The 23962-nt window shown below is 47.6% G+C and overlaps 1 protein-coding gene and 1 pseudogene across 18 annotated transcripts in view; one reads left to right on the plus strand and one right to left on the minus strand.

Annotated features, from left to right (window-relative positions):
- Positions 1 to 21788, plus strand: part of LOC102548772 (uncharacterized) — a 30572-nt gene extending 8784 nt beyond the window's left edge. For 4 of the 15 annotated variants that reach the window (XR_015637599.1, XR_015637612.1, XR_015637597.1 and 1 more), the window contains 2 exons: positions 20242 to 20351; positions 21349 to 21788. Coding sequence is in view for 1 of the 15 variants with exons in the window: in XM_087584696.1 (XP_087440822.1) it covers positions 20242 to 20289; positions 21349 to 21572 (272 nt within the window). In the remaining 14 variants the exon portion in view is untranslated. Of the gene's footprint in view, positions 1 to 14259; positions 14351 to 20241; positions 21165 to 21348 lie in introns of those variants that run through there. The other 11 variants (XR_015637598.1, XR_015637611.1, XR_015637604.1 and 8 more) reach the window with 8 other exon arrangements.
- Positions 5924 to 14573, minus strand: Rps12l10 (ribosomal protein S12 like 10; annotated as a pseudogene). Of its 3 annotated transcripts, none has more exons than XR_015637615.1 (3): positions 14373 to 14480; positions 13421 to 13556; positions 5924 to 8333 (listed from the first exon to the last, which is right to left on the minus strand). The product of XR_015637615.1 is annotated as a ribosomal protein S12 like 10, transcript variant X2 (transcript). The 3 variants fall into 3 exon arrangements; XR_015637616.1 differs by lacking the exon at positions 13421 to 13556 and adding an exon at positions 9215 to 9350 and having other exon boundaries at positions 14373 to 14475; XR_015637614.1 differs by lacking the exon at positions 13421 to 13556 and having other exon boundaries at positions 14373 to 14573.
- Positions 21789 to 23962: the final 2174 nt, after the last annotated feature.

The raw sequence follows: 23962 nt of genomic DNA on the forward strand, positions 1-23962 counted from the left end.
TCCAGGGTCTTGACACTTGCCCTCCTGCTTGCCTAGAATGTGCTGCCCTGGGTAGTTTCTTCTGGATTCTCATCTTAAAACCTCTCAGCTCAAACGTCCTTTTCCTGAGGACCTTCCCTGACCAAGCCCCAGCCTGCTCCCCACAGTGCTCAGCTCCCTTCAGTGATCTTTCCTTCTGCCCATAACCTTCCACTTCTGGGGTAAGAACCAGGCAAGCCTGTGAGAACATGGCACGATGACCTGTTGTGTGAATGAATGACTTGTTGGATAGTGCATGGCCACAGATGTGCAGGCAGGAATCCAGCCTCACAGTGGCGAGGACTGCAGGACACTCATTACACCTTCTGCTCACAGCCCAGGAGCTACTCTCTTTGGGTTGACTGTGTACCGAACGGCCTTTCTATCCCGAGAAGGCTAATTTGGATAACCTATGGTGTTTGTTTGTCTTTTACCTAAGTCTACGTTAGACAGTGGCCAAAATCGTTTAAAAAAATGTATGATTTAGTTTATGTCAGACATACCCCCAAGACCAATGAAAAGTTGAACTTGTGTGATCAAAAACAGGGAAGATAATGACAAAAAAGCCCCAAGTCATAAGCCTAGCAATATTAAGAAACAACCCTATTGATCAGAATATCTTCTTCTTGGGTGGCTAGACCTCAGCTGATACCAAACTTGAACATCCCCAGAGAATGAGCAGCAAGGGCTCTGTCTTTCCAGATGACATCTTCACTTCTGCTTAGCAAGTACTTGCCCAGTGTGCCGGGTGAGCCTGGTGTGTCCCGTGTGCCTGGTGTGCCCAGTAAGCCTGGTGAGCCTGGTGAGCCTGGTGTCCCTTGTTTCCCTTGTGTGCCTGGTATGCCAGGTGCTTCTCTAAATATGCAACAATGACTGCATAGTTGGCTTTTCTGGAAGCAGTAGATGAAGCAGAGCCTGGGTGTGACACTCTTGTTAGGGATTCGTACCTTTGAGAAGGCAGAGAGCCAGAAGACCTAAGTCTGTCACCTAGGCTCAGCTGCATCAGCCAGCCTAGGAACTTGAGGCCAGCACTGCCTGTCATCAGCCTGCATTAGCCAGACTGGCCTACCAGTTCCACCTCGCTGGTCCCTAAAACCCCTTTTCAAATCTGCCAACACCCAAGGTTGTGAAGAGCTGGGGGACTCACCAACCATCCTCCGGGCAGCCAAGCAGCAAGCCTTTCCTTGAACTCAATTGGGCAGTGAATCCCTTCTCTAAAAGAAACTCTAACCCTCAGACCATTGAGTGAGCAGGGCCCTTTATTCCCATTTAACTGGTAAGAAAACAGAGACATGGAGAATTAGGTAACTTGGAAAACCAATTGTGTTGTCAGCTGTGCGTCATGGTATTTCAGAAAGAGAGAGAGAGAGAGAGAGAGAGAGAGAGAGAGAGAGAGAGAGAGAGAGAGAGGGAGAGAGAGAGAGACAGAGAGAGACAGAGAGAGAGAGTTCAAGGTGGCCCTAGTGATCTAGTGATGACAACCACATTAGTGCTGTCCTTTGGCTTTGTGACACTGTGTGTGTGTGTGTGTGTGTGTGTGTGTGTGTGTGTGTGTGTGTGTGTGTACACTGTTGCTTAGGCTGGAACATTACCAAGGACGACATCAGAAGGTGATAATTTAGGGTTACCTACTAATTCAAATACTAAAATCTTGTCTATAAAACTCTAAGAACCAGGAGGAGAGGTTTTAAGGGGCTGTGATTGGGCTTGTCTTGGGGACAAGTTGGTGTCTGCTGGGGTTCTTATGTGGGTCTTGGAAAGTTTCCCCTTGGAGTTCAGAGTGACAGAATGAGTAGAAGGAAGGAGGCTGCACTCAGGCAAGGCTGAAAGTGTCTGCTTTGGGAGGCACAGGAGGGCTGCGATAGGAAGCTCCAGAGGGAGAGGAGGAGGAAGGAGCAGGGTTAGCAGGTGCTAGGGGAGGGTTCTGGGCACTTATAGTTGTGTGGTGGTGGCCATTGTAATCCTAGAAATTGGGAGACTGATGCAGGGGGAAGCAGAGGAGGAGAAACAGGCAATGGAGGAAGAGACAGTAGACACTGGGAAGGATCCTGGGGCTGGGCTTCAGAAGAAAGGCAGCTCCTCAGGATGGAGACAGGTGGATCTAGACTGAAGAGAGAGGAAACCTAGTCAAGCAAAACAAAACAAACAAAACACAAAACATGGTGGATTTTTTTTTTTGACCTATAAACCCACATTTCTTACATCACAGAATTAGACCTCTTACTCGCACGCTGGGCTTAGGTATGGGGACATCCATAGTTAGTGCTGCTGGAATGTGCAGGAGACATTTTGCTGGAACTTACAGTTTACTTTCACCTAGAATAATTCATGAAATACAAATTTTCATCCTTAAACCCCGAGCTCCAGTAAGATTAACTGGTTTCACATTCTTTTTCTGGAATTTGACGAAATCCCCTCTGAATCCAACGTGGAGAAATTTTGATTTAATCTCCTGATATTTTTATTTGTACATAAAACATAGCCCCCCAAGGCTAGAAACAAGATCTTGGTAGTAAGAATGGTTTGCAGGGATAGAGTTTAGCACCGTGACAGTAAGCGGGCCAGATGTGTCTTCTCGGCGGGGATTAAAGGGTTGTACTCTGACATCTGCACAAAGTTATTCTCCCCGCTGAACATGCCATCACCAACCATGTCACTCTCATGTCACCACTGGGTGACCTTTGACCCCTGTGCTAACAAGTTTAAACCCCCTGGGCATCCCGACATCCTGTCACATTCTCTTAGGGACACTCTAACGTGATTTATTCATTTGCTCCTTTTCGTGACTCACAAACCGCCTTAGAGACTCGCTCAGAGTACAGCGCTGCTACTCTGTATAATTTACAAAGTAAATCAAACACGGAGGTGTTTGAAAAGTAACACATGACAATTGCAGGAGAGCACATGAGGCCAGTGCAGGTCTTGCTTAGAGTAAGTATCAAGCCATCGTCACGGGGAGCTGGTGGGAGAGCGTGCAGAGGCACAGTTAAATACTGTATTTGTAGTAGCAGATGCCTGAGACATGGCCTGGTTTCAAGTCTGCCTTTTCCTTAGACCACACAATTTGTATTTAGGTGAGGACTGTCCTAGTTTGGTGCCTGTTGCTGTGGTAAACATCATAACCAAAAGCAACTTGGTTGGAGGAAAGGGGTTTATTTGGCTTTCTGATTATAGTTTATCATCAAGGGAAGTCTAGGCAGGAACCTAAGACAGAAACCTGGAAACAAAGACCATGGTGGAACACTGCTTACTGGCTAGCTTCACCTTGCTTACGTACTCTGCCACCTTTCCTATTAGCCCAGACCCAACTGCTACAGGATGACACCGCCCACAGTGGGCTGATCCTCTCCATCAATTAGCAGTCAAGAAAGTGCCCGATAGACATGCCCATGGGCCAGTGTAATGGAGGCAGTTTCTAAGTGTGTCAAATTGACAGCCAAAATTAGCCATCACAGTTCTGAGTTCTAGCCCTGTTTATTGACAGACCTTCTGAAGTGGACACAGGAATGTCAAATACACATAAATATTTATTTCAGAATTATGTATGTTATTTGAAATGTTTATCTGTTTGGCTGTTTTGCCTGTATCTGTGTCTATGTGTGCAGTGCCCAGAGAGGCTAGAGGAGGGCATTAGATCCTCTGAGACTAGAGTTGCAGAGGATTGAGAGCTGCCATGTGGGTGGTAGGAACTAAATCCAGGTTCTCTGGAAGAGAACAAGTGCTCTTAACTGCTGAGCCATCTCTCCAGGCCGGCTCAAATAAATGTATATTTATATTTATATGTGTATATGTATGCATATATGTATACTGAATATATTATTTTCTTACTGCTAATAGTTAATAGATTACCTCCTTTACCTTAATCTTTTTATCTAATGAGCCAGGAAAAAGCACCACTACCTTATGTAGTCCCAGGGTTGTGTTTCTGAGTGAGTGTTTAAGAACAATTCTGAATTATGACTTATGAATTAGATATATTACATGTATTAGATATATAATAACAGAAAGGAATAGATCAGAAAGTAAAGTCTAGCTTGCCAGTCTACCATGCTAACTTTTGAAAGCATCTGAACTTAAAGGTCCACTATAAAATGTAGGAAGTAGTAAATACTCTATTTCCTGTCAGACACAAAGTCATACTGAAATGCCGTTCAAATGCAAAAGGCAGCATTTTGGGTACAGGGAGTTCTGATTAAGTTGTCAGGAGTAGCATGGAGCAGTGGCTCTTACTCTCTAAATGCTGCCACCCTTTAATACAGCTCTTCCTGTTGGGGTGAGCGCCAATCATAAAGTTATTTTCTTGTTACTTTGTAGCTGTGATTTTGCTACTGTTACATTCGTAATGCAAATATCTGATGCACAGGATATCTGATATTGGACCCCTGTGAACTCATAGGCTGAGAACTGCCCTTGTCACCTGTAAAGGACCAGTGAACACAGACTGAAGCATAGATGAGTCTTCTGCTTGGTTCTGTAACACGAGAGGATTTCCTGGGTTTAAATACACTCACGTACCTGATTATGTACATCCAACTACAAAACGTTTCAGCACCTTTTGCGGCGGCATCTCCTATGTTTGTGAATAATTGAATGTTACTAATTAAGCTCAACCCTGTTCTGAGATAGGGAAACAGTGCTGCTGTTCATGGAGTTGCAGCTGCTATTTTTAAAAATGATAATATCCCCCTTACTATAAGCTGATTTTACTTAAATCAGTGCTGCACAACAGAAATATTCTGTTAGCTCTTTGTTGTCTGAACTTTGATGTATGAATTAAATTATGGCACTCGTTAAGAGAACGAGACATCTGTTTTTAGTAAGTAGGGCTATTAATCATAGTAGCTTTTTAAATATAAGCTGTCAGGCTTGCCCCTTCTCTCTTCTCTTTAATCCTGGTAAAGATCATTTTTGTCCCAGGGGTGTACTTCCTGAGATTCTCCAAACACTTGGTCGGGGTATCCTCTCCCCAGGTGATGCCTTTGCTCTTGGTGGCACCTGGGTAAGAGAATTCTTCTGCCTGACCTGTCTTCTGCCCAGACCACTGAGATTTGACCTTGTCTTATGTCTCTTTCCCTTTCCACATTGTGGTCTTGCCACTGTGGTGGTTTGAATGCGAGTGCTCCCCACAGCCCCACGTGTTTGAATCCGTGGCCGCTGTTTGGTGGAACTGTTTGGGAACTGTTAGAAGGTGTGGCCTCGCTGGAGGAGGTGTGTCACTGGGCGTGGCCTCGCTGAAGGAGGTGTGTCACTGGGCGTGGGCTTTGAAGTTTAAGACTCCTTGATTATCAGTGCTCTGACTCAGCTTTGTAGTTGTGGATCAAGATGTGAGCTCGCAGACCTTTCGCTCTGCCTCCCTGAACTCTGACCTCCAAGACTGTAAGCCAAATTAAATGCTTTCCTTTATAAGTTGCCTTGGTTGTGGTGTTTTATCACAATAGAAAAGTAACTAAGACACTGACCAACACTGCCACATTATGACTCGGAACCAAATGCCCCACTTTCTCTTGACCATATATTTTTAAAAGATGTATTTACTATTTTTATTTGTGTGTCTGTGTGCACCTATGTGCATTTATGTGTACCATGTGTGTGCAGGTTCCCACAGAGGCCAGAGACATCCCTTAGAACAGGAGTTACAGGCAGTTGGGAACTACTCTATGTGGGTGTTGAAAACTGAACCTGGATCTTCTGCAAGAGCAGTAAGTGCTCTTAACCATTTCTCCAGCCCTGACTTGTTCATATTTAATCATTTTATACTACACTCAGAATCCTAGACACATAGCTTTGTGAAAAATCAAAGAATTTAGATTAGTGAAATTGTTGAATCATAAGGTGTGTACATCTAATAGTTTTATGATATAGCTAATTTCTGTGTAGTATGGCTAGACTAACTTATACATTTTCTTTTGCCAAAATTTTATTTATTCATTTCTTGCATTTGAAGTACTCCTTGATGATATCCTTGGCCTGAGATTCTTTGCCATAATCTTGAACCACTACACAACTGCAAACAACCACTTTCTGTGGTTTCCCCTCTCGATCGATTTTACAGAGGCCTCCCCATTCCCCAAGTTTCTTGTTGTCATCAGCCTTTATCAGGTTGATCTGGTGCTCAGCACAGAGTGCGTACACCAGCTTGACACACATGGGTTCATCACAGTCGGAGGCAAGCACATAGACATGGGCTTGGCGCTTGTCAAAGGCTTTGGCAGCTTCGCGTATGTCACGTGCTAGGCTGTCATGGATGAGGGCGGTCTTCAGCATCCCTTGTAGAGCAGTGTTGATGTCCATTACACCTCCAACAGCTATGCTTTCCTCGGCCATGGCGGTAGATTATGGGTGATGCTGAATCTTGAATGCACCAGAGCTTCCGCCTCTGCGCAACTTGGCGGCGGCAGGGGAAAAGTAACATACATTTTCTATTCTCGTGTCTGGTGCATTTTTACTGAGCTAAAATGACTTTAGGACAAATTCATTTTCCCCTTCTGAAAACAGCGGTCAGGTGACCAAAATTCATTACATATCTTAAATGCCCAGTATATATCTTTAATCTTATTTGAAGAGCAACATCATTTTTTTTCTGTACCTTTTTGTCTATGGCATATGTCGCATACATAGTCTTCATCCTGCTGTGTTCTAGAATTAACTGTACAACCCTCACACATACAAGCCACACAAAGACAACAAGGTCAAAGAAGGCTGGAAGGAAAAGCAAGTGGACCCATAAAACCAAAAAGCATTTAAGATTTAACAAGATTAGCAGGTGCCATTGAAAAGGGCTCCAGACTGGAGTCAGAGGGAGGGGCCTCTCAGCTTGGCTGGAGTCAGAGGGAGGGGCCTCTCAGCTTGCTGTCCCACCGCACAACTGGAAAGCAGCTGAAAGGCTGGCAGCACCCTGTGATAAAGCTCTCTGGAAAACCACCAAATGATCGTATCGTATCTTTAATGACTATTTCCACTGGACCTTGCATGCCTGACTAATTGTTAGTATTTCTTTTGTCTGCCTCATTGGGTTTATGTCTGGAGCATGCCCAGGTTCGGAAGCTGGAGCCGTTTAGGGCACAGGAAATGCCGGGCTCCTTTGCAACACTTCCCATCATCGCCAACCACAACTCTCTGGTGACTTGAACAGGAGGGGAAGGAGATGGCCCTTTTCCCCTGTCAGGCGGTGTCGGAGTCCGTGAATGAGTGGAGCTCACTAAATTATAGATGGGGCTCATCACTCAAGTGCTCACCAATCTTTCTATCCCTGGGCCAGGGCAGTCATGTTAGCTCTTATGACAAGTACCATTTTTAGAACATCCTGTACTTTATATTGTATCTGCTGATCCCAGGAATTCTGGGTAGTCTCTGGGCAAGCAACTTGCTAAGTGCTATATGCACAGGAAGCTTCTAAAGACAGCCTAGGCTGTCGGAATGTGGCCTTTTCTTTAGATGCCTGTTCAGAAGCTTCAGGTGGGATTACATTTGAATAGTAAATACTTGTTCTCTGCTTTTTGATTTAGCTTATTCGATGCTTCCATTCTGACATGTCTGCAGTTGGTTACATCATCCCCAAACCTCCTTTTTATTATTTACTTACTTATTTATGTTTTGGAGGGAGGGTGTCACAGTACTCCAGGCTGGCCTCGAACTCATGATCAGTTTCTCCAGGGTTGGGATTACAGGTGCACACCATCTTATCTGACTTGAATTTTCCCTTCTCATTTTAAGTGGGACCTACCTGGGTGTAAGCGGCAATCTGCTATTCAGACCTCTTGTTTTCCAACACAGATCTATAAAGTGCTTCTGGCCAACAAGATTTCATGGAGGCATAACTGATGAGGTTTGGGGAAGAGCCAGTGTCTTCCATAAAAGGTTGGCTTGAAACTTCTCTCTTCCTCTTTGCTTTCATGCTGGGATTCAGCCATGGCAAGGGCAGACGTGTGCTAACGATGGTAGAGTAGTAAGGTAGAATTTAGTCCTGAATGGTGACAGGGTCCGTGGCTGGCTGGTCCTGTTGCCCACTTCCAGACTTTCTGTTTACTTTCAGTGCTAAGGATTGAACTCAAGACCTTGAGCATGGTGGGCAGACTTTCTACTGCCAAGCCACAACCCCTACCTGTAGACTTCTTATTCAGGGGAAATCAGCCCCTTGTTTTAATGGCCACGATCAAGCCCTGTTTCATGCCATGGACACTGACACTGAAAGTGTTGGCATTACAGGTTTGTCCAACCATGCCTGGCGAAAACTGGTCTTGCTTAATTCAAGACTAGGATGGCTTCCTTTCTGGTTCTCCTGGAATGTAGGTGACAGCCTCTCATGGGCTGGGGTCCTGGAATGAATGAAAAGGAGAAGGCTTAAGCTCAGCCCACACTGCCCTGCTTCAGATTCCAGACACGGTATAGCAGCTGCCTCATAACCTCAGGAACCACTTCTTCCCCTTGAGATGGACGGCACCCCACAGTCCGGCCTACTCATATTGTTAGTCTTCCCTTTGTCTGCCTTGTTGGGAAGTTTGTCTGGAACATACTCATCCCCGTGCTCTAGAAAGATGGAGACAGGCAGATCCCTGGGAAACAGCATCTGAGGTTGTCCTCTGGTTTCTATATATGTGTAATATATGCACACAGACCCCCCCCCCCACACACACACATGAAGAAACAGGGGAAGAGAGGTTTGGAAAAGAATGCTTAGATTTGACAAAAGTACAGTCATAGATGCAAAGATGTGTTGTTAGACAAGCAAAATTAAATTTGTCCTAAAAGGTTCTCATTGAAAGGAAGAAAAGGTGAATTATGAAACCAGAGAAAATATTTACAGGCTCACATCCAACAAAGGACTAGGAGAGTACAGAGTTCTAGAATCTTCTCTGTTCAGTGACAGCCCTTTGATCATTTGATTTCAAGTTCACAGTTAGTTGTGTTTAGGTCCCATACTCTTTTTTTCCTCAAGTCTTTGGTTGTCATTAGGAAGAATGTATCATATTGTTCTGAGTTAGACCCTAAAATCAGGGTGCTGGTGTGAAAGGAAAGGGGGTCTTGGATTAGTAATCCCCATGTAGTCTCTCTTTCTCTGCTATCTGGGTCATTTGTTGGATACCAAGGGGAGGGGGGTAGAGCGTAGAGAGTGAAAGACAGAACTGTCGAGGTGGCTTGGTGGATAAAATGCTGTTTGAACAAGCCCGAGGAGCTGAGTTCAGATCCCAGCACTTACGTAGGAGGCCAGGTGAGGAGGAGTGGTTATTTCTCTTGGTAACTCTGTTGCTGAGATGTGGAGACAAATGGAGCTCTGAGAATCAGTGGCCAGTTGGTATAGTTGAGATGGCAAGTTTCAGGTTCAGTGAGAGACCCTTTAATGAGATAATGCATTTTTCCTTCCCAGAATTCCCACTCCTGTAGCAGAGTCCCTGTGAATTGGGTCTGCTCTGCCGTGCTAAGACTGGATTCCACCCCCCGCCCCTTTTTCTTCTCCTTCGATTCTCTGGAGTGCTACCAGAGCCTAAGCATCCTTCTTCTGGCTTCCCTGGGCTCACTCCTTCTCTGTGGGTCCTCTGTGTGGCTGCTTGCCTGCTATATGACTACCAGGCCTGACTCAAATGTCAGGACTCTTTCTTCCTCTCGAAACTAAAAATACGAAATGGATAGAAAGTTGTGAGGAGGGGCTGGGGATTTAGCTCAGTGGTAGAGCGCTTACCTAGGAAGCGCAAGGCCCTGGGTTCGGTCCCCAGCTCCGAAAAAAATGAACAAAAAAAAAAAAAAAAAAAAAAAAGAAAGTTGTGAGGAGGAGGAATTGAGGAAGACCTCCTGATGTCAGTCAATGCAATAAGAATGCGCTTCTGTTTTAATTCCATGTGTGGGGATATGGTGCTGCTTTGGGCTGTCCTCAGCCACTGACTACAATTTGTCTCGTGCTCCAGCATAAGTGTGGTTTTGCCACCTGTGATCTCGTGGCATTTGGAATTCTGGGAACTTTTTCAGAGGGTACATAAATGCCAGGACTGGAGAGGTGGAGGTGGTGGTTGGTCATTTAGGGAGGTTGGCTGTAGTTTGTTAGTAGCTGTGGTCACCAAAGGAACAAAGCAAAAGAAAGTAGATTAAGGATTTTCTTAATTGCTCTCTCCCCTCTATTCATGGTTCTATCCTATCTAGTGTTGGGAGGTGAAACCAAAGGGATAAAGGGTGGAAAAAGGGAGTAGCCAAGACCAGCTACTCTGAGGGACCTTGCTGGTGCGGCCCCAGATGACTCCAGAGCCATTCTTTCCCAATCGAGTGGGAACATTACTTTGCACCGGCAGAGGTGCTCACTGTGGAATTGTTTCCGTTGGCCCTGAGGCCCCTCCCGACTACCCCATAGCTTTGAGGAGCCCCATCAGTGCCATGTCTAAGAAGACGCCTTAAGCCTCTTTGTGGTGGGGCTATGACAGAGGGTCCTGGGCCCCAAGAGGGATAGAGGGATAGGGTGGTATGGAAGTGTACAGAGGCACTTTCCAGAAGGTGGACTGTGGGGAACCTCCTTTCTGTGGGTGCCTTGCAAAAGGCAGAGCCATCTCTGCAGAGACAGTAAACCTGACTCAGAGCTGTCAGGAAACGAGGGAAATGTGAAGCGGGCTCCTTTCTCTCACTGGGCCCACAATTCAAAAGCTGTCTTGGCTAAGTGGGCAGGGTCATATCTGTCTACACAGGGATGGCTTGGCTGTGGGGAAGATGTCTGTGGCTTGGACAGGCTGGTTAAGGAAATGGCCACTGACCTGAAGTGCTCCTGGAACCAGCCATCCCCAGTGATACTCGTGGGTTAGCATTTCCAACATAGTCCTAGAGTATGGCTGGAATATTCCAGGCAATGGCTGGCTTCTGGAGAAGCTTAGGGGCTCATTGTTGTGTCTGGATTTGGTGTTCTGAGGAAATCATAAACAATGAATACAGAGCAAAAGAGGACCCATGGCTTTGCGCAGGAGTAAGGAGAAAAAGCAACAAAACATATATATATATATATATATACACACACACACACACACACACACATATCTGTATGATGTGCCATGCACTATTCTTGCCGTTCTGAGCAGTCTCCCACACTGCCCTATCTGTACCAGACTTCTGATCCCTCAGAAATCCTCTCCTCCAGCCCTACCCGATAAGCAAGAACACATGTATGAAGCCTGTTTTTTTGTTTTTTGTTTTTTTTAACTGCAGCTCCTCTTGAGATGCAGCCACACAACTGGAATTACATGCTTTGTAGAGGTCTCGGGACGTGGCATGGCTTTGGGAAATTCCGTTTGTATTTAGAAGCCAGGTTCCTATTTTCAGAACCCGAGCGGAAGCTTTAGTTAGCTTTCTGTCGCTGTGATCAACCACACACCAAAACCCACATAGGGAGGAAGGGTGTGTTTGGCTTACAGATTACAGCCTGTCTTTGAAAGGAAGCGGAGGCAGGTACTTGGAGGCAGGAACTGGAGCAGACACCATCGAGGAATGCCGCTTACTGGCTTGCTTTGTTGAGTTTTCACAGCTCCCTTTCTTACACAGCCTGGGTTTGTTTATTCAGGTACGGCCCCGCCCACTGTGGGCGTGGCCTTCCGACATCAATTAGAAATCAAGAAAATGTGCCACACGCGTACCCACAGGCCAATCCGAGGGAGGCAATTTCTTAATTGAGGTTCTCTCTTCCCAGCTGTGTACAGTTTGTGTCCGTTGACAGAACCTAAGCCCAGCACAGAGGTTAGGAGGGTGGAGCCAGGCTGCCTTTTACCAGCTGAGCAAGGACCGGCCTCTGTCTAGGGGGATCTCTGTCTTCTCTACCAGCCACTCCGTTTCCTGTATCTGCATTTCAGGCGCCAGTTTTAAATCGGCTCCTCTCTTCCTGTCCTCTCTTCAACCCACCCCAACCCCATCCTCCTGCTTTCTCCTTTGCTTACAGTTAGACAGTAGGCCAAGCTCCTTTTGGACAGTAGGTCAGGGTTTTTAATCCCTTCCAGGGACGGCCGCAGATTAAAGCAGGAGGATCAGATGCTGTGTGATTATGAGCTGCCCCTCCTTGTCTGTTGACTGCTTCCACCTTCATGGTTGGGAAGGGGGCTGGGATACCCCCAGAATCCAGCAGCATCCCATCGTTGTTCCAGTCACACGTCATCGAACCACCTCAGACCAAAGGCTTGAAATAACAACTTATTTAGTTTACAAATCAGGGCTCAAAGGGGACTGCTCAGTTCTGCTCCTGCCCTGCAGTTAGTAACTGGGATGGCTGGTAGGTGAGGGGTGATTTAACAGCATGGAGCGAGCAAGCTCTTTTGCCCACATATCTGCTGCATTTGACGATAGCTGTTGTCTGGGACCTTAGCTGTGACTGTCAGCGGTTGCATCTATGTGTGGCTTTTCTGGGAGTATATGAAGGCAGGGTTGCAGGGGAGGGGATTCTCAAGAGACAAAGTGGGAAAACGGTGTTTTAATGACTTAATTTGATTATAGTGTTTCTTCCTCTATTGCGCCAGTACATTTAGTGCCACTCTTTATTGGTGATAAACTCACTGCCCACTTGGCCAGGAAAAGAGCATGACATACACTGCACAGCGAATGGGGAAGAGTTCCACGTTGCATTGTAAGAATAGGTGGTGCGGAGGAAGAACAACAGTATCAACCAAGCAGACCCCACCAGAGCTCCCAGGGACTAAACCACCAACCAATGAGTGTGTATGCGTGTGCGTGCATGTGTGCATGTGTGTGTGTGCATGCATGTATGTATGGATGGATGTGTGTATATGCATGTGTGCATATGAGTATGTGAGTGTGTGTGCACGCACGAGTGCACACTCTTTAATATGGTAATATAATATTCATAAGTAGAGTGTAGTGAACATACTGTGCTAGTCACGTTTTTAAGATTTAATTTACCTCACTTTTTACTATATTCCCCATCCTCCTCGGGGCCTCTTCTTGGTTGGTTGGTTTGAACTTGTACAAGAGATGGTACAAGTGCGACTTGTGTTCTCACGTCGTCTCCAAAGCTTTCGCTCGCTGCTGTGTTTGCGGCTGCAGGCAGGAGGCCAGCAGCACTATCCTTTCTTGTTCCCGAAGTACATGTCCCTGTGTCCCTCTCTTTAAGGGGACATGGGCTTGCTGAGGCATGATTAGGGGGCGTGTTCTAGGACAGTGAAGGGACTTATAATATAATTGAGGTACTCACGTACTCTGGTTAATCCAAAAGGAGGTCACTCTGATTATGTTAGTTGGGCAGGATTTGACTTGGCATGTTCTTTAAAGATTTTTTTGTTATTTTGTCTTTTTTCCCCAGAGCTGAGGACCGAACCCAGGGCCTTGCACTTGCTAGGCAAGTGCTCTACCACTGAGCTAAATCCCCAACCCCTTAAAGGTTTTTTAAATGTATGCGTGCCTACATATATGTATGTTATACCCATGTGGGTACCTGTGGAGGCCAGAGGACAGCGTTGGAGTCCCTGGATCCTGGGTCCTCTGAAAGAGATGCAGGGCTTATAACTGCTGAGCTGTCTCTTCAGCTCTCCAGGGAAGTCCTTTAAAAGAGGATTTGGGTCCAAGTTGCCCTATTGTAGGAGAGCCTCACAGTTAATATGGATGTTCCGACACTCCTGACAGTACTTCTGACAGCTACCAAGGAAACAGGGACCTCATCTCTATAACTGCAGGGCAATAAAATCTGTCAATAACCCGAATGGGTATTGAGTCATTTCAGATGATGGTACAGCCTAGAGGATGCTGAAGTTCAGCTTTGTGAGTAAGAATCCTATTGCAGTAATTACTAAAAAGCAGCCCACACTATCACCAGCTACTCTCTAGTAACGCAGTCTCCCCGCCCCCATGGTCTCCATGTGGTGGCTGCCCAATTTGCCCTTCCTTTGCCATTCTCCTGCCTTGAAACCCAGCCATCCACCCCCTGTGGCTAGCTGTCACAAATCCCCATAACCCAGTAAAACCCAAACTCCAGAGGCTTGTAATCTATCAGTCAGATACATAACAGTAAATTCTCAACTCAAACCAACCACACAATGAACTCAGAGCCAACTGATACTGATACAAGTCCGTGGCCAGGGTCCTGGTGCTCAGACTGTGGGGCAATGATGATTGTGTGTGTCTGAAGCCACCAAGTCCGTATTAATGTGTTATGTGGTGAAGGAAAATGAACACAAGTTGTATCGTGGGTTCCGCTAGCGAGACAACCTTTTTGCACGGGTAACTCAAGAAACGCCGGCAGATCCGGTTGCTCTGTGTGCAAGAGACTGGGCTCACATATCACTCCCGTCCATCCCTGTGGGTTACTGCAGCCAGATGTAATCTCTCACACCTGAAACCCTGGAGCTTTGTTTACGTCTCGTTTGCGGTACGTCTCACATTTTACTTACGTTTTTTTTTCCAGCGCCACGTCTTGCTTTCCTGACCAGATTGCAGAGTTCTCTGGGTGCGAATGATGGCCTGCTTGTTTGGTCGGCGAGGTTCTCGGCATGTAACCCGTGCAAAGGCGGGGCTCCATTCTCCACTCGTTAAAGAGGCCGTAGAACACTTTGACCTGGTGACAGTCGAGATGTGTTTTTCACAACTGTCCTAATGGGCTCAGTTTGAAATATCAGAAGTAGCCAAGCACTCGCTCCCGTGTTGGAGCCACTCAGAGTGCTCTTGTCATCTGAGAGTCTGAAATGAAGCTGCCATTGCTGAGGCAGTGGCTTCTGGTTCTCTGGAATTCTCTGCCCAGAGAGAGCCACAGATCCGATTAATTCCACGTTCATCCTGAGACAGAGGCAGAGTGCAGTGGTAGAGCGGCATGGATGGGTTTCCCTCCTGGGCACTGAGTACAGACTCATCTGTAGACACTGCCCCTTCCCTTTCCTTAGACAGTCTTTCTGTGGAGCCCAGGACCGGACCAAACTTGGGAGCCTCCTGCCTCAGCTTCTCAGCTTGCTTTCTAACCATGCTTTCTAGCTTAGCTCCCCTTCTTGTTTAAAATTTAGGACACTGAACGTGGAGAAGATCAGAGAGTGGGAATTAGCCATGTACTTAGGATGATAAGCCCCCTGGGGTGGTAAGTAAAAAAACAGGGGGCCTTTTGGTGGCTCTCAAGAGCCCCGGACATCCCTGAAAAGCCCTGTGGAGCTATATGTGAAGACTTGTGCGCCACTGAGAGCTGTTTCTGGAAGCTTTGGTTTTTACTAACAGCGATCAACATAAATAATCGTCCTGTAACTTGTGTAAGAACAGAACGTAGTGCCCAAAGGATGCCCTTTGAGCTGAGTTATTAGCTGGGCCCACACTCGTGTATTTTGGGGGGCACACAAGCGGATGGCACTTGGTTTACTTTTTAGATGCTTCCAGGTTGCCTTTACAGAAACAATGAGGGGAAACACGGGGTGCAGGCAGCTTTTAAGGATTTGCAGTTTTGCATACATTATCCTACCACACGGAAGGAGAGAGAAAGCTGCTCTCTCCTAATTTAAGATGATGTAGGGACCCTGATTGTTTAAGCTTCAAAGGGCATCCACTTTGTTTGGAAATCAATAGTACATGTCCAGACTTTGCCAAATCTCATAAGGTGCTAGACAGCTGGAGCCAACAGATTGTGCCCTTCTTAGCATCAAGACATTGTTAAAGGCCTCAGTCAAAATTAGTCACACCAGCTATCCCTGGCTTGCCCCCTGGTTGTCCCCTGTGGTCACTAATGAAATTGGATGTGACAAGGTCCAGATTGTCTATTTCATTTGGAAGACCAGTCAACACTGAGGAATTTCTAGAGCCAGCATGGAATCTGAGGTCTGTTTGTTGTGGCCACTCTAGATCTCCATATTTCGCATTAACAGCAGTTTGAAAGAAAACGTAGCCCAGGCTGGGCTCAAACTCAAACCCTGCAGTAGAGTGTGCTTAGGAAGCAGGGCAGTAAGAAGTCAGCAAAAGGTTTGTGCTCCCTTCCCCACTGTAGCCCGAGGGAAGGGTTAAGAGGAGGGACAAGGCCTATTTGTGCTCCCTTCCCCACTGTAGCCCGAGGGAAGGGTTAAGGGGGGAGGGACAGGGTGCAATAAGTCTGGGAGGAGTAAGAATGCAGGACTGAATGGACTTGGCTCACCTGGGTCATCTGTAGTCTGCCCCAGCTTTTCTGGGCAAAGTTCCAGTTTTACCACAGATTTTTAATCTTAGACCTTAGTTCTAACATTCACTCTCTCTCCAGTTGGGACTCATTGATGCAGACCCTTGGAGACCCAAGGCACTCATGGTAGAAAACTATGACGATGAATCTTGAAAGCCACAGGTACAATTGTAGCCAGAGTCCTGTATTCAAGTTCGAATATCAGCTTGCCGTGTTTCTCTGCTTCCTTCTCTATAAAATGGGAGGGGCGTTCTAAATAAGTGCTAACATTCCATCCAGAACCTATGCTCTATTCCCAGACCATCCATGACCCTGGCCCCGGGGCTGTCAGGGAAAATCCCTGTGCAGGTGAGAGGGCAAGGAGGGAAAAAGAATTACATTTAAAATGTCAAAGAAATCACAAAGAACATGTTTTATGAAGACGACCAGGAGCCAGGAAAATCGTAATATTTAAATCAGTGTGTTGCCCATCACCTTGCTAACAGTGTTCTTTGTAGCTTCGGGCCAGACACACTTTTTCCTCATGTGTCAGCCGTTCTGATTCAATTCTTTGGGAGAGCGGATAGTTGCCTCTCTGGATGTGTTTGAAGTGCGCTTTTCTGAGCTATTGATAGTAAAAAGCTCCTTGCAGCTTTCACGATTCACGTTGGTAATATCCTTTGCATTCTGAGGGCTGTAGTTAAACCTAGAGGATCTTTTATGAAGGTTTCTTTCATATGTGAGCTGTAAGAGCTAGAAGAAGTATTCCATAAAAATGTGTTGGCTTCATGGACTGTAATCTTCTCCTGGACTCGTTTCAGTGTCGAGCCCCTGGTCCACATCCCTATGTGATATCCCTTCTGTGCCTGCAGAGAAGGGCATCATGGGAGCTGGCAGAGTGGGCTCTCATGCCCTTCCCATCCCAGCATCTCCTCAGCTGGATCCCCCAAATGCCCACCCCCAGTTCAGGACTGCCTTCTGTGAGGAAAGCATGATGATCAGACAGCAAGTGGGAAGAGAATGATACCAACTGTCTCTCAACACATGTATGTGTCTATATTATACATGTGGTGTATATATGCATGTATTTTCCACAGGAGAACTGTGATGTGTTCCATGGACCAAACTGCACTACTCTTAAACCCATGTTTTCAAGCCCTAACCTAATTAATGGCGTTTGGAGATGGGGTTCCTTATGAGTGCCTGGGACTAGATGAGGTCACCAGTACAGGGCTCCCAATGGCATCAGAAGAGGAAGAGAGAGAAGGGCTATCCCTCCACAGTGTGAGGACAGTGACAAAATGGCCATCTGGGAGGCAGGAAGAGTGCTAACTAATAGCTACTTGTCTTGCCGCTGAGACAAAATATTCTGACAAGAGTTCCTTAGAGAAGAGAGGGTTTTATTTGGCTCGTAGCTCTAGGGTACAGTCCATCATGTCAGGGAAGGGAGAAGGGGGTCATATTCATCAGCTCTCAAGGGACGCTGGGCCTGAGCTAGCTTTCTCCACACATGCAGCCCTGCGCTGCACCCCTGGTCCCAGGAAATGGCACCACCCAAATTTGGGATGGGTCTTCCTCTGTCAGTTAACCTGCCCAAAACAATCCTTTATGGGACCGTTGAAAAGAAAAGTTGGGTTAAAAAAAGTCCCTTACATGCACGGTTGCTGTCTCTTCAGCATCTTCAGTGGGTCTTGTACCTGTCGAGCTGACAATCAGTGTTAACCAGCATCCTTATTAGGAGCCAAGTCTTCCAGCCCTCGGTCTGCGCCTCTCCCAGCCCCTGGAATTGTGAGAAATGCATGTGGGTTGTTTACGTTCTTGGTTGCGGTGTTGGTTGGCTATGGCAGCTCGGGCAGACGAACGCACTGCTTATCTACTGTGTCTATGGCTGTGGCTCCATTGCGAGAACCTTCTAGGGCCTTCCTTAAACACCATTGCAGTAATCTGTGTCTCTCTCGGATGGTGGGGCTGAGACTAGAGCTGGCTGTGACAATCACAGGGATGGGATTCTTTGACTCCAGGTAGAGTGGTTTGAAAGGTTTGTGCAGACGTCTCCAGGGCAGAGTGCCACACCCATGGTAGTGGGACGGCTGGTACTGCTTCCTTCTCCACTCACCTCCCACCAGGGAATCCAGAAGCTTGGTCACACCTGTCCTGATGGCCGGACTGATGTTCCACAGCCTGTTATCCCCATCCCCTGTCACAGCCCCTTGTGGAGGTGTGTGCCCATCCCTTCGGGAGTGCGTGGGGAAGGAGTGCTAGGCTTCCCCTGAAAGGAGCTGAGAAACAGAAGCACTTCCTCCCCTTAGGGGAAAGTCAGCAGAGACCCACAGAGAACACGGCTGATGGGGGTGTTAGAAACAGGACAGCAGGGTTCGGCAAGGACACAGTGGGGACTCACTGGAGCTTGAGAGGGTAGGGTTGGGTGCTGGCAGTTCCTATTCCAGTGGCTTTGAAAAGCTTGGCGACACCTATGAATCTTCCAGATACCTCAAACAAGTAAACAGCCAGGAGTACAGTTTATGTCCAGTGAAATGAGAATGAATGTGGATTTGAATTTGGTTTATAGGTGTGCGAGAGTGTCACATGCACGCATGTGTCCATGTGAGTGTGAGTGTGTGTGTGTGTGTGTGTGTATGCGTGTATGCGTGTACCGCAAATCTGATTCATAGTTCCTCCATGCTTATTCCAAGCTTCCAAGAAAACACTGGAGGCACACTGAGTCCAAGACTCAGCACAAACTCCTTTCTACCCTCTCTACACCTCTAGTGCCACCAAGTAGACACCACCTCACTCCACTGGGACTCCCAGTAGGCCTCAGTAGCTGGCCCTCTCAGAACATTGCCCTTTATTGCTTCTCCCTCTTTGCACAGGCTGCTGAACTCGGCTAGGCCCAGAGCCTCCCCCACTGGGAGCCTTGGAAAGTTCTATTTATTCGTCTCAAGTGCACTCATTGTCTCTTCAGAACTGACCTCTGATGCTGGACAAGGCAGGGCCCAGCACTGCATAGCCATCACTGATGGACACTGGGCCAAGGGAGGCCAGGGGCCCTCACCTGAGCCTGCCTAAGAACTCCTGGCTCTCTGGTCCCTCAATGAGAGCCCCAATCAGGTTTGTGCTGTGCAAGATGCTGCCCATTGAAACCCTCGAGTCCACATTCTACGTAAGGTCTGGTTGGGTTCATGGTGTAGTTGATGTATGTGGGGCTGGTGAGAAGGTGGGAGAAAGCACTGGTCTGGAAATCTGAGGACCTGAGTTTGTTCTCTAGAACCAACTATGGAAAAAAACTGATTCTCAAAGGTTTGTTCCCTTCAAACCTTCAAACTTGTGTTGTGGCATGCACACGCGCGCGCACACACACACACACACACACATGTATACACACACACATATATATATACATATACATATATTTTACTTTATATATATATATATACATACATATATTAAAACTAAATGCATGTGCATGGATCCTATGCACAAGACAGATAAACTGGAAGCAGAGAAATCGACCAGAAAACATCAGAGGCACCGTTCAAGAAGCAGTCACCAGACTAGCGACAAACCTCCACAGTGACCCCAGTACACAGGGTGGATCCACAGGGGCTGGAGTTCGATTTTTGAAAGCGGCGACATCTGCAAAGCTCTTGAGGAAAGCAATAGCAGTTTACTTTTGCGTTCTTCCCACTGTGCTCGTACTTATGGGTGATATGTGGTTAGAATGGGGTCACAGCCCGTGCTAGAGCAACTGGACTAGGAACTGGAGGCAAAAGGCCTCCCACCGTCTCAGGGAAACCCCTGCCTGCCTGCTTCACAGAGTGGAGCAGAAGCAGGAAGCAGACGGGGCACCCCCCCCCCCACATACACACACACACAGTGGGAAATCCAAAGTCACACTTCTGAGTTCCCATTCTTAGCCATTTTGCTCTTGGCATTTATTTCTGTCCCTCTGGTTGCTAGATTTGGGCTTCATGCCTTGAGGCTGGGATACCCCTTGACTGTGACAGGGTCAAAGTGTAGCACCCTTTTAGCGTCGGGCTTGTTCTCCTATTTCCAGTGACTTCCCAGTCCTCCCTTGTTTGAAATTGCTGACATCCGTCAGTGTGTTGGGTCCACAGGGAAGCTCTTTCAGCTCATTATATTTGTTGCTGAAACTCTAGGACTTACAAATGGCTACCGGAGAGGAGACGCCTTGTTGAGTGGAAATGGTGAGAGAAACCGGAAATGAAAGAAGAGGGAGCGTCAGCAATCCTGTTCCGGTCACTCTGCGGTCTGTGACTTAAGCAGCCCTCTCTGGGCATGGACTTCTTCTTAGATGGGCTGCTCCAACCTGCCCCAGGGTTCCAAGACAAGCAAGAGGGAGAGTGGAGAGTTGCAGGAAGAGGGAGCCCTGTTGCCTAGTGACGTTTTTCCTGGCATCTGCCCTTTGGCCTGGGCCCAGTGCCCACCAAAGAAGTTGGTTTGGGTTACAGTCAGGTCCACAGTCCAGAACAGGGGAAGGGGCGGAGCCCGTGTTTAGGGCTGGGGGCCCCAAGGCAAGGAGTCCCTTCAAGTGCTGTGGAACATCAGATTTTTGAACGACTCCATTTAGAAGTAGAAGAAAAGCTCTCGGGAAATAGGAGGGTTCTGGCTGGCTTCCCAGGAGAACAGCAAGTTCCAGCCAACTGGAGCTCCGGAAGCCGGGAATTTGTGAGGAGAAATGGGGCACGGAGCAAGCAAACATCTCGACCACAGTTCCCCTGGCAGAACTCTGCTCTGAAGTGAGCATGTTTCTGGAAATGGGGAGGGTTTTATCCTCCCAGACTGATATGCACACAGCCAGGGTATTGCGAACCTAGTCATTCCTGGGTGTGCGTGTTTTCAGAATAGAGTATTCTAGGCTATTCATAGTTCTGCCTGAGCATTCTTTGGAGTAACGGGATAGACTTCAGTTCCACCTCTTCCTGTTTGAGAGGCAGGAACAGGCCTGCCCTGCCTGGGACAGACTGGGAAATCATTCTTCTGGGCAGCTCCCTTTCAGCCCACCAGAGCCAGAGACCCGACAAGCCCCTAGGAGCTTTTCAGGCTGCCAGGTGTAAAGCATGTGCGTGTGCAACCATTCGCTCCGCTGGTTGATGGGGGTGGGGGTGAACTCACCGTAGGAGGCTCCGAGAAAGGACCCAGGTGACATTAAGGAGGAAAGAGAAATTGTTATGACATTTTTAACTGTAAAAAGGTGGAATATGAACTTCCAAATAAGACACCAGTTGCTATCTTTCTCTTTTTAGGACCCCAGCCATTTGCTATGTACCACAGAGGGACAGCGGGAGCAGGGATGTTGGAATCTCACGACTGCTTTGACTTGAGACCTCCCTCACGTTGGCCCCCAGAACTGAAGAGCCTTCTTATACAAGGACTCTGCTGGGACTGGAGTCTCTGCAGATCTGGAAAATCTACATCAGGGAAAGGAGACAGGGGTCAAAGGGCAGCCCTGCAGATGGCTGGAGGGTGAATGAGTGTGGCTAGGAAAACTTGCTGCATTCCACGGGAAAGTGGGGCTGTGTAACCCAGCAACTCCGTTCCTCTTTAATATCACACAGCACCATCCTCTATGCCTTTTGTCTCTGGCTTACTTTACGTTCTTAAATATGAAAAAGGACCCTAGATAACTCCTGTACGTGAGCCAAGCTGGTCGATATTTGAATAAATGTAAAAAACAGTAAACTCATGCAGCTAATGTGAGTAAAATGTTTGTGAAAATCAAGAACCCCTGTTTTCCAAATCAGAAACGGGCAGAACTTAGTGGGCGGGGCTTCGTCTGGCAGAAGCCTGCGGGGCTCACCTCTGGCCTCTGCAGGGCTCTGCTGGAACGTAGCATACTCTGTAGCTGCTGAGGAATTCCCTGGTTCACTTGGGAGAGATTGGGACTAACCGTGACAAACAATACTGTTGTATATGAGCAGAATAGCTTCGACTTCACAGACCCTTCTGAGGATGTCAGGGCCCTAGAGGCTCGTGACACACCTCGCCATGTTGTTTTGGGGAGGATTGTGGAAGGAACTTTGGACCTTCAGCTGCAAGAGACATTGAGTGTTGGGAGCGCAGTGAGCTGTTCTGTAGATGTCTGGAAGATGAGAAAGTTAAGAGCAGGGCAGACAGTGCCGTCCTGGCTGTGGAGTGTCAGAGGGCCATTTGTGTGAAAATCTGTGGTGTCTGGTCAGGTGGAGCTGAAGAATCAGCTGTGGTTGACGAGAGACCAGAACTACTAAAGTAGAACCTTTGCTTTGCTAATCGAGAATGGTCAGCCGGGGCTGCGAATTGGCTGTGCTTAAGGCCTGACCAGCATCGTTGAGGTGAAGTCTTCTGGGAAGTGTTTCCTCGGGGTCAACACACAAAGGCTGTGTTCCAGAGGTAGCCAAGGTTGATAGCATTAAGAGTCACCCACGTGACCCATTGGTTGTGAAGGCATGAAGGGATCATGGGGTGCAGCTGAGGCTTGGCACTGTGTGGCAGGGCTGGAGTCCCTGAAAGGAGCCCAGGAGTTATCCCTTGTGGACTTCCTGTGGCATCGGCCAACTCTTGCTGTCAGGCTTAGCTTGGCTGTTTTCAGTAACAGAAAGAGGACAAGAGGAGCAGAGGAGACCGGTAGGTCTCTGAAGCTACCACAAACAAACCCACTCACTTGCTGGAGAGAGCGGGAACATTTGCCTGTGGCTTAGTGAGTGGGACTCTCACTAAGGTGAGCACTTGAGAGGTGACAGGGAGCCAGCCAGGCCTGTCCTTCCTGGCAAATGAGTGGAGTGAAGAGCGTATGTCACGTATGTCACGTGGGGACAGGGATTCTGGCTTGGCAGCTCTGAGTCAGCCTCTGTTTGGTAAGGGCCAGGCTCCCCTCTCCATGTTTATCTGGGCCTCGCCCAGGTCAGGCAGGTGGATGGAGCTGTTACTCAGCGTTGGCCCTTGGACCAGGTCCCTGGAGGGGGCAGTGGGACTGTTTCAAAGGCTGACACCAGACATCGGCTGGTGTGCAAAGGCCAACTGAGGTTACACAAGAAAATATGAATGAACAAAATAAAAATATCCCCTCATCTCTCCTCTCTCTTATATCATGCTTCCCCTCAGTCGTTTTTATAGCGTGGATTCTGGCGCCAAGAAAACCAAAATACGTCTCTTTCAATGGGGTTCAGAATGTAGGTGGGGCACTTATGTCTGCGCTCGGTCTCACTGAAGGAAAAGACGAATCTTAGCCTAGAGTAGGAGAGGTACCTCCTGTGGGAAGATGGAGAACTGAGAAGATCCGAGAGACTGGGTGTAAAGATGGGGTGCAAGTCCAGAGGCGTCTCAGAGGGCGCTTAGAGCTTGCCGGCGTGTCACAAAGTGCCAGAGGCAAGCTAATGAGAGAACGTTCAGTGTTGATGGCCACCACAGGGGGATGTGGTGAAAGACAGGGAGGTATTTGTACATCTAGCAACGTTAAATTCCTGATGAAAATCTATAAAAAACCAACCAAACCAACCAAACAACCGTCCCCCATCTTTATTTTAGTACGGCTCTCATGGCCTTTAACCGCGTAGTTGTTCTTAGTGAGTGTTGCCAGAGTTTGACCCCGTTTTAAAATCTGTGTGCAGTTTCTGTCTCCTAAGAGACACACTCCTCTGGGTTTCCTTAGAAACAAAACTACTTCGAATGTGCTTCTCAGCCAGGAGCTGGTGACTCACTCTTGACAGCTACTGAACTTGAGGGTGGACCCTCAACACAGATGTCTCCTCGTTCCCAAACGAATTCGGCTTAGAAACCATTCCCTGACTCTTTCTTAGAGGACTGGCTTTGCACTGTCGCGGTGATGTGAAGCCAGCCGTAACCGGCCGTGAAGTCAGGCTCCTTTAGGTGTCTCTAGATGCT

This window comes from Rattus norvegicus, chromosome 14 (genome assembly GCF_021556685.1).
Source record: "Rattus norvegicus strain SHRSP/BbbUtx chromosome 14, alternate assembly SHRSP_T2T, whole genome shotgun sequence".
In the NCBI taxonomy this organism is placed as follows: domain Eukaryota; kingdom Metazoa; phylum Chordata; class Mammalia; order Rodentia; family Muridae; genus Rattus; species Rattus norvegicus.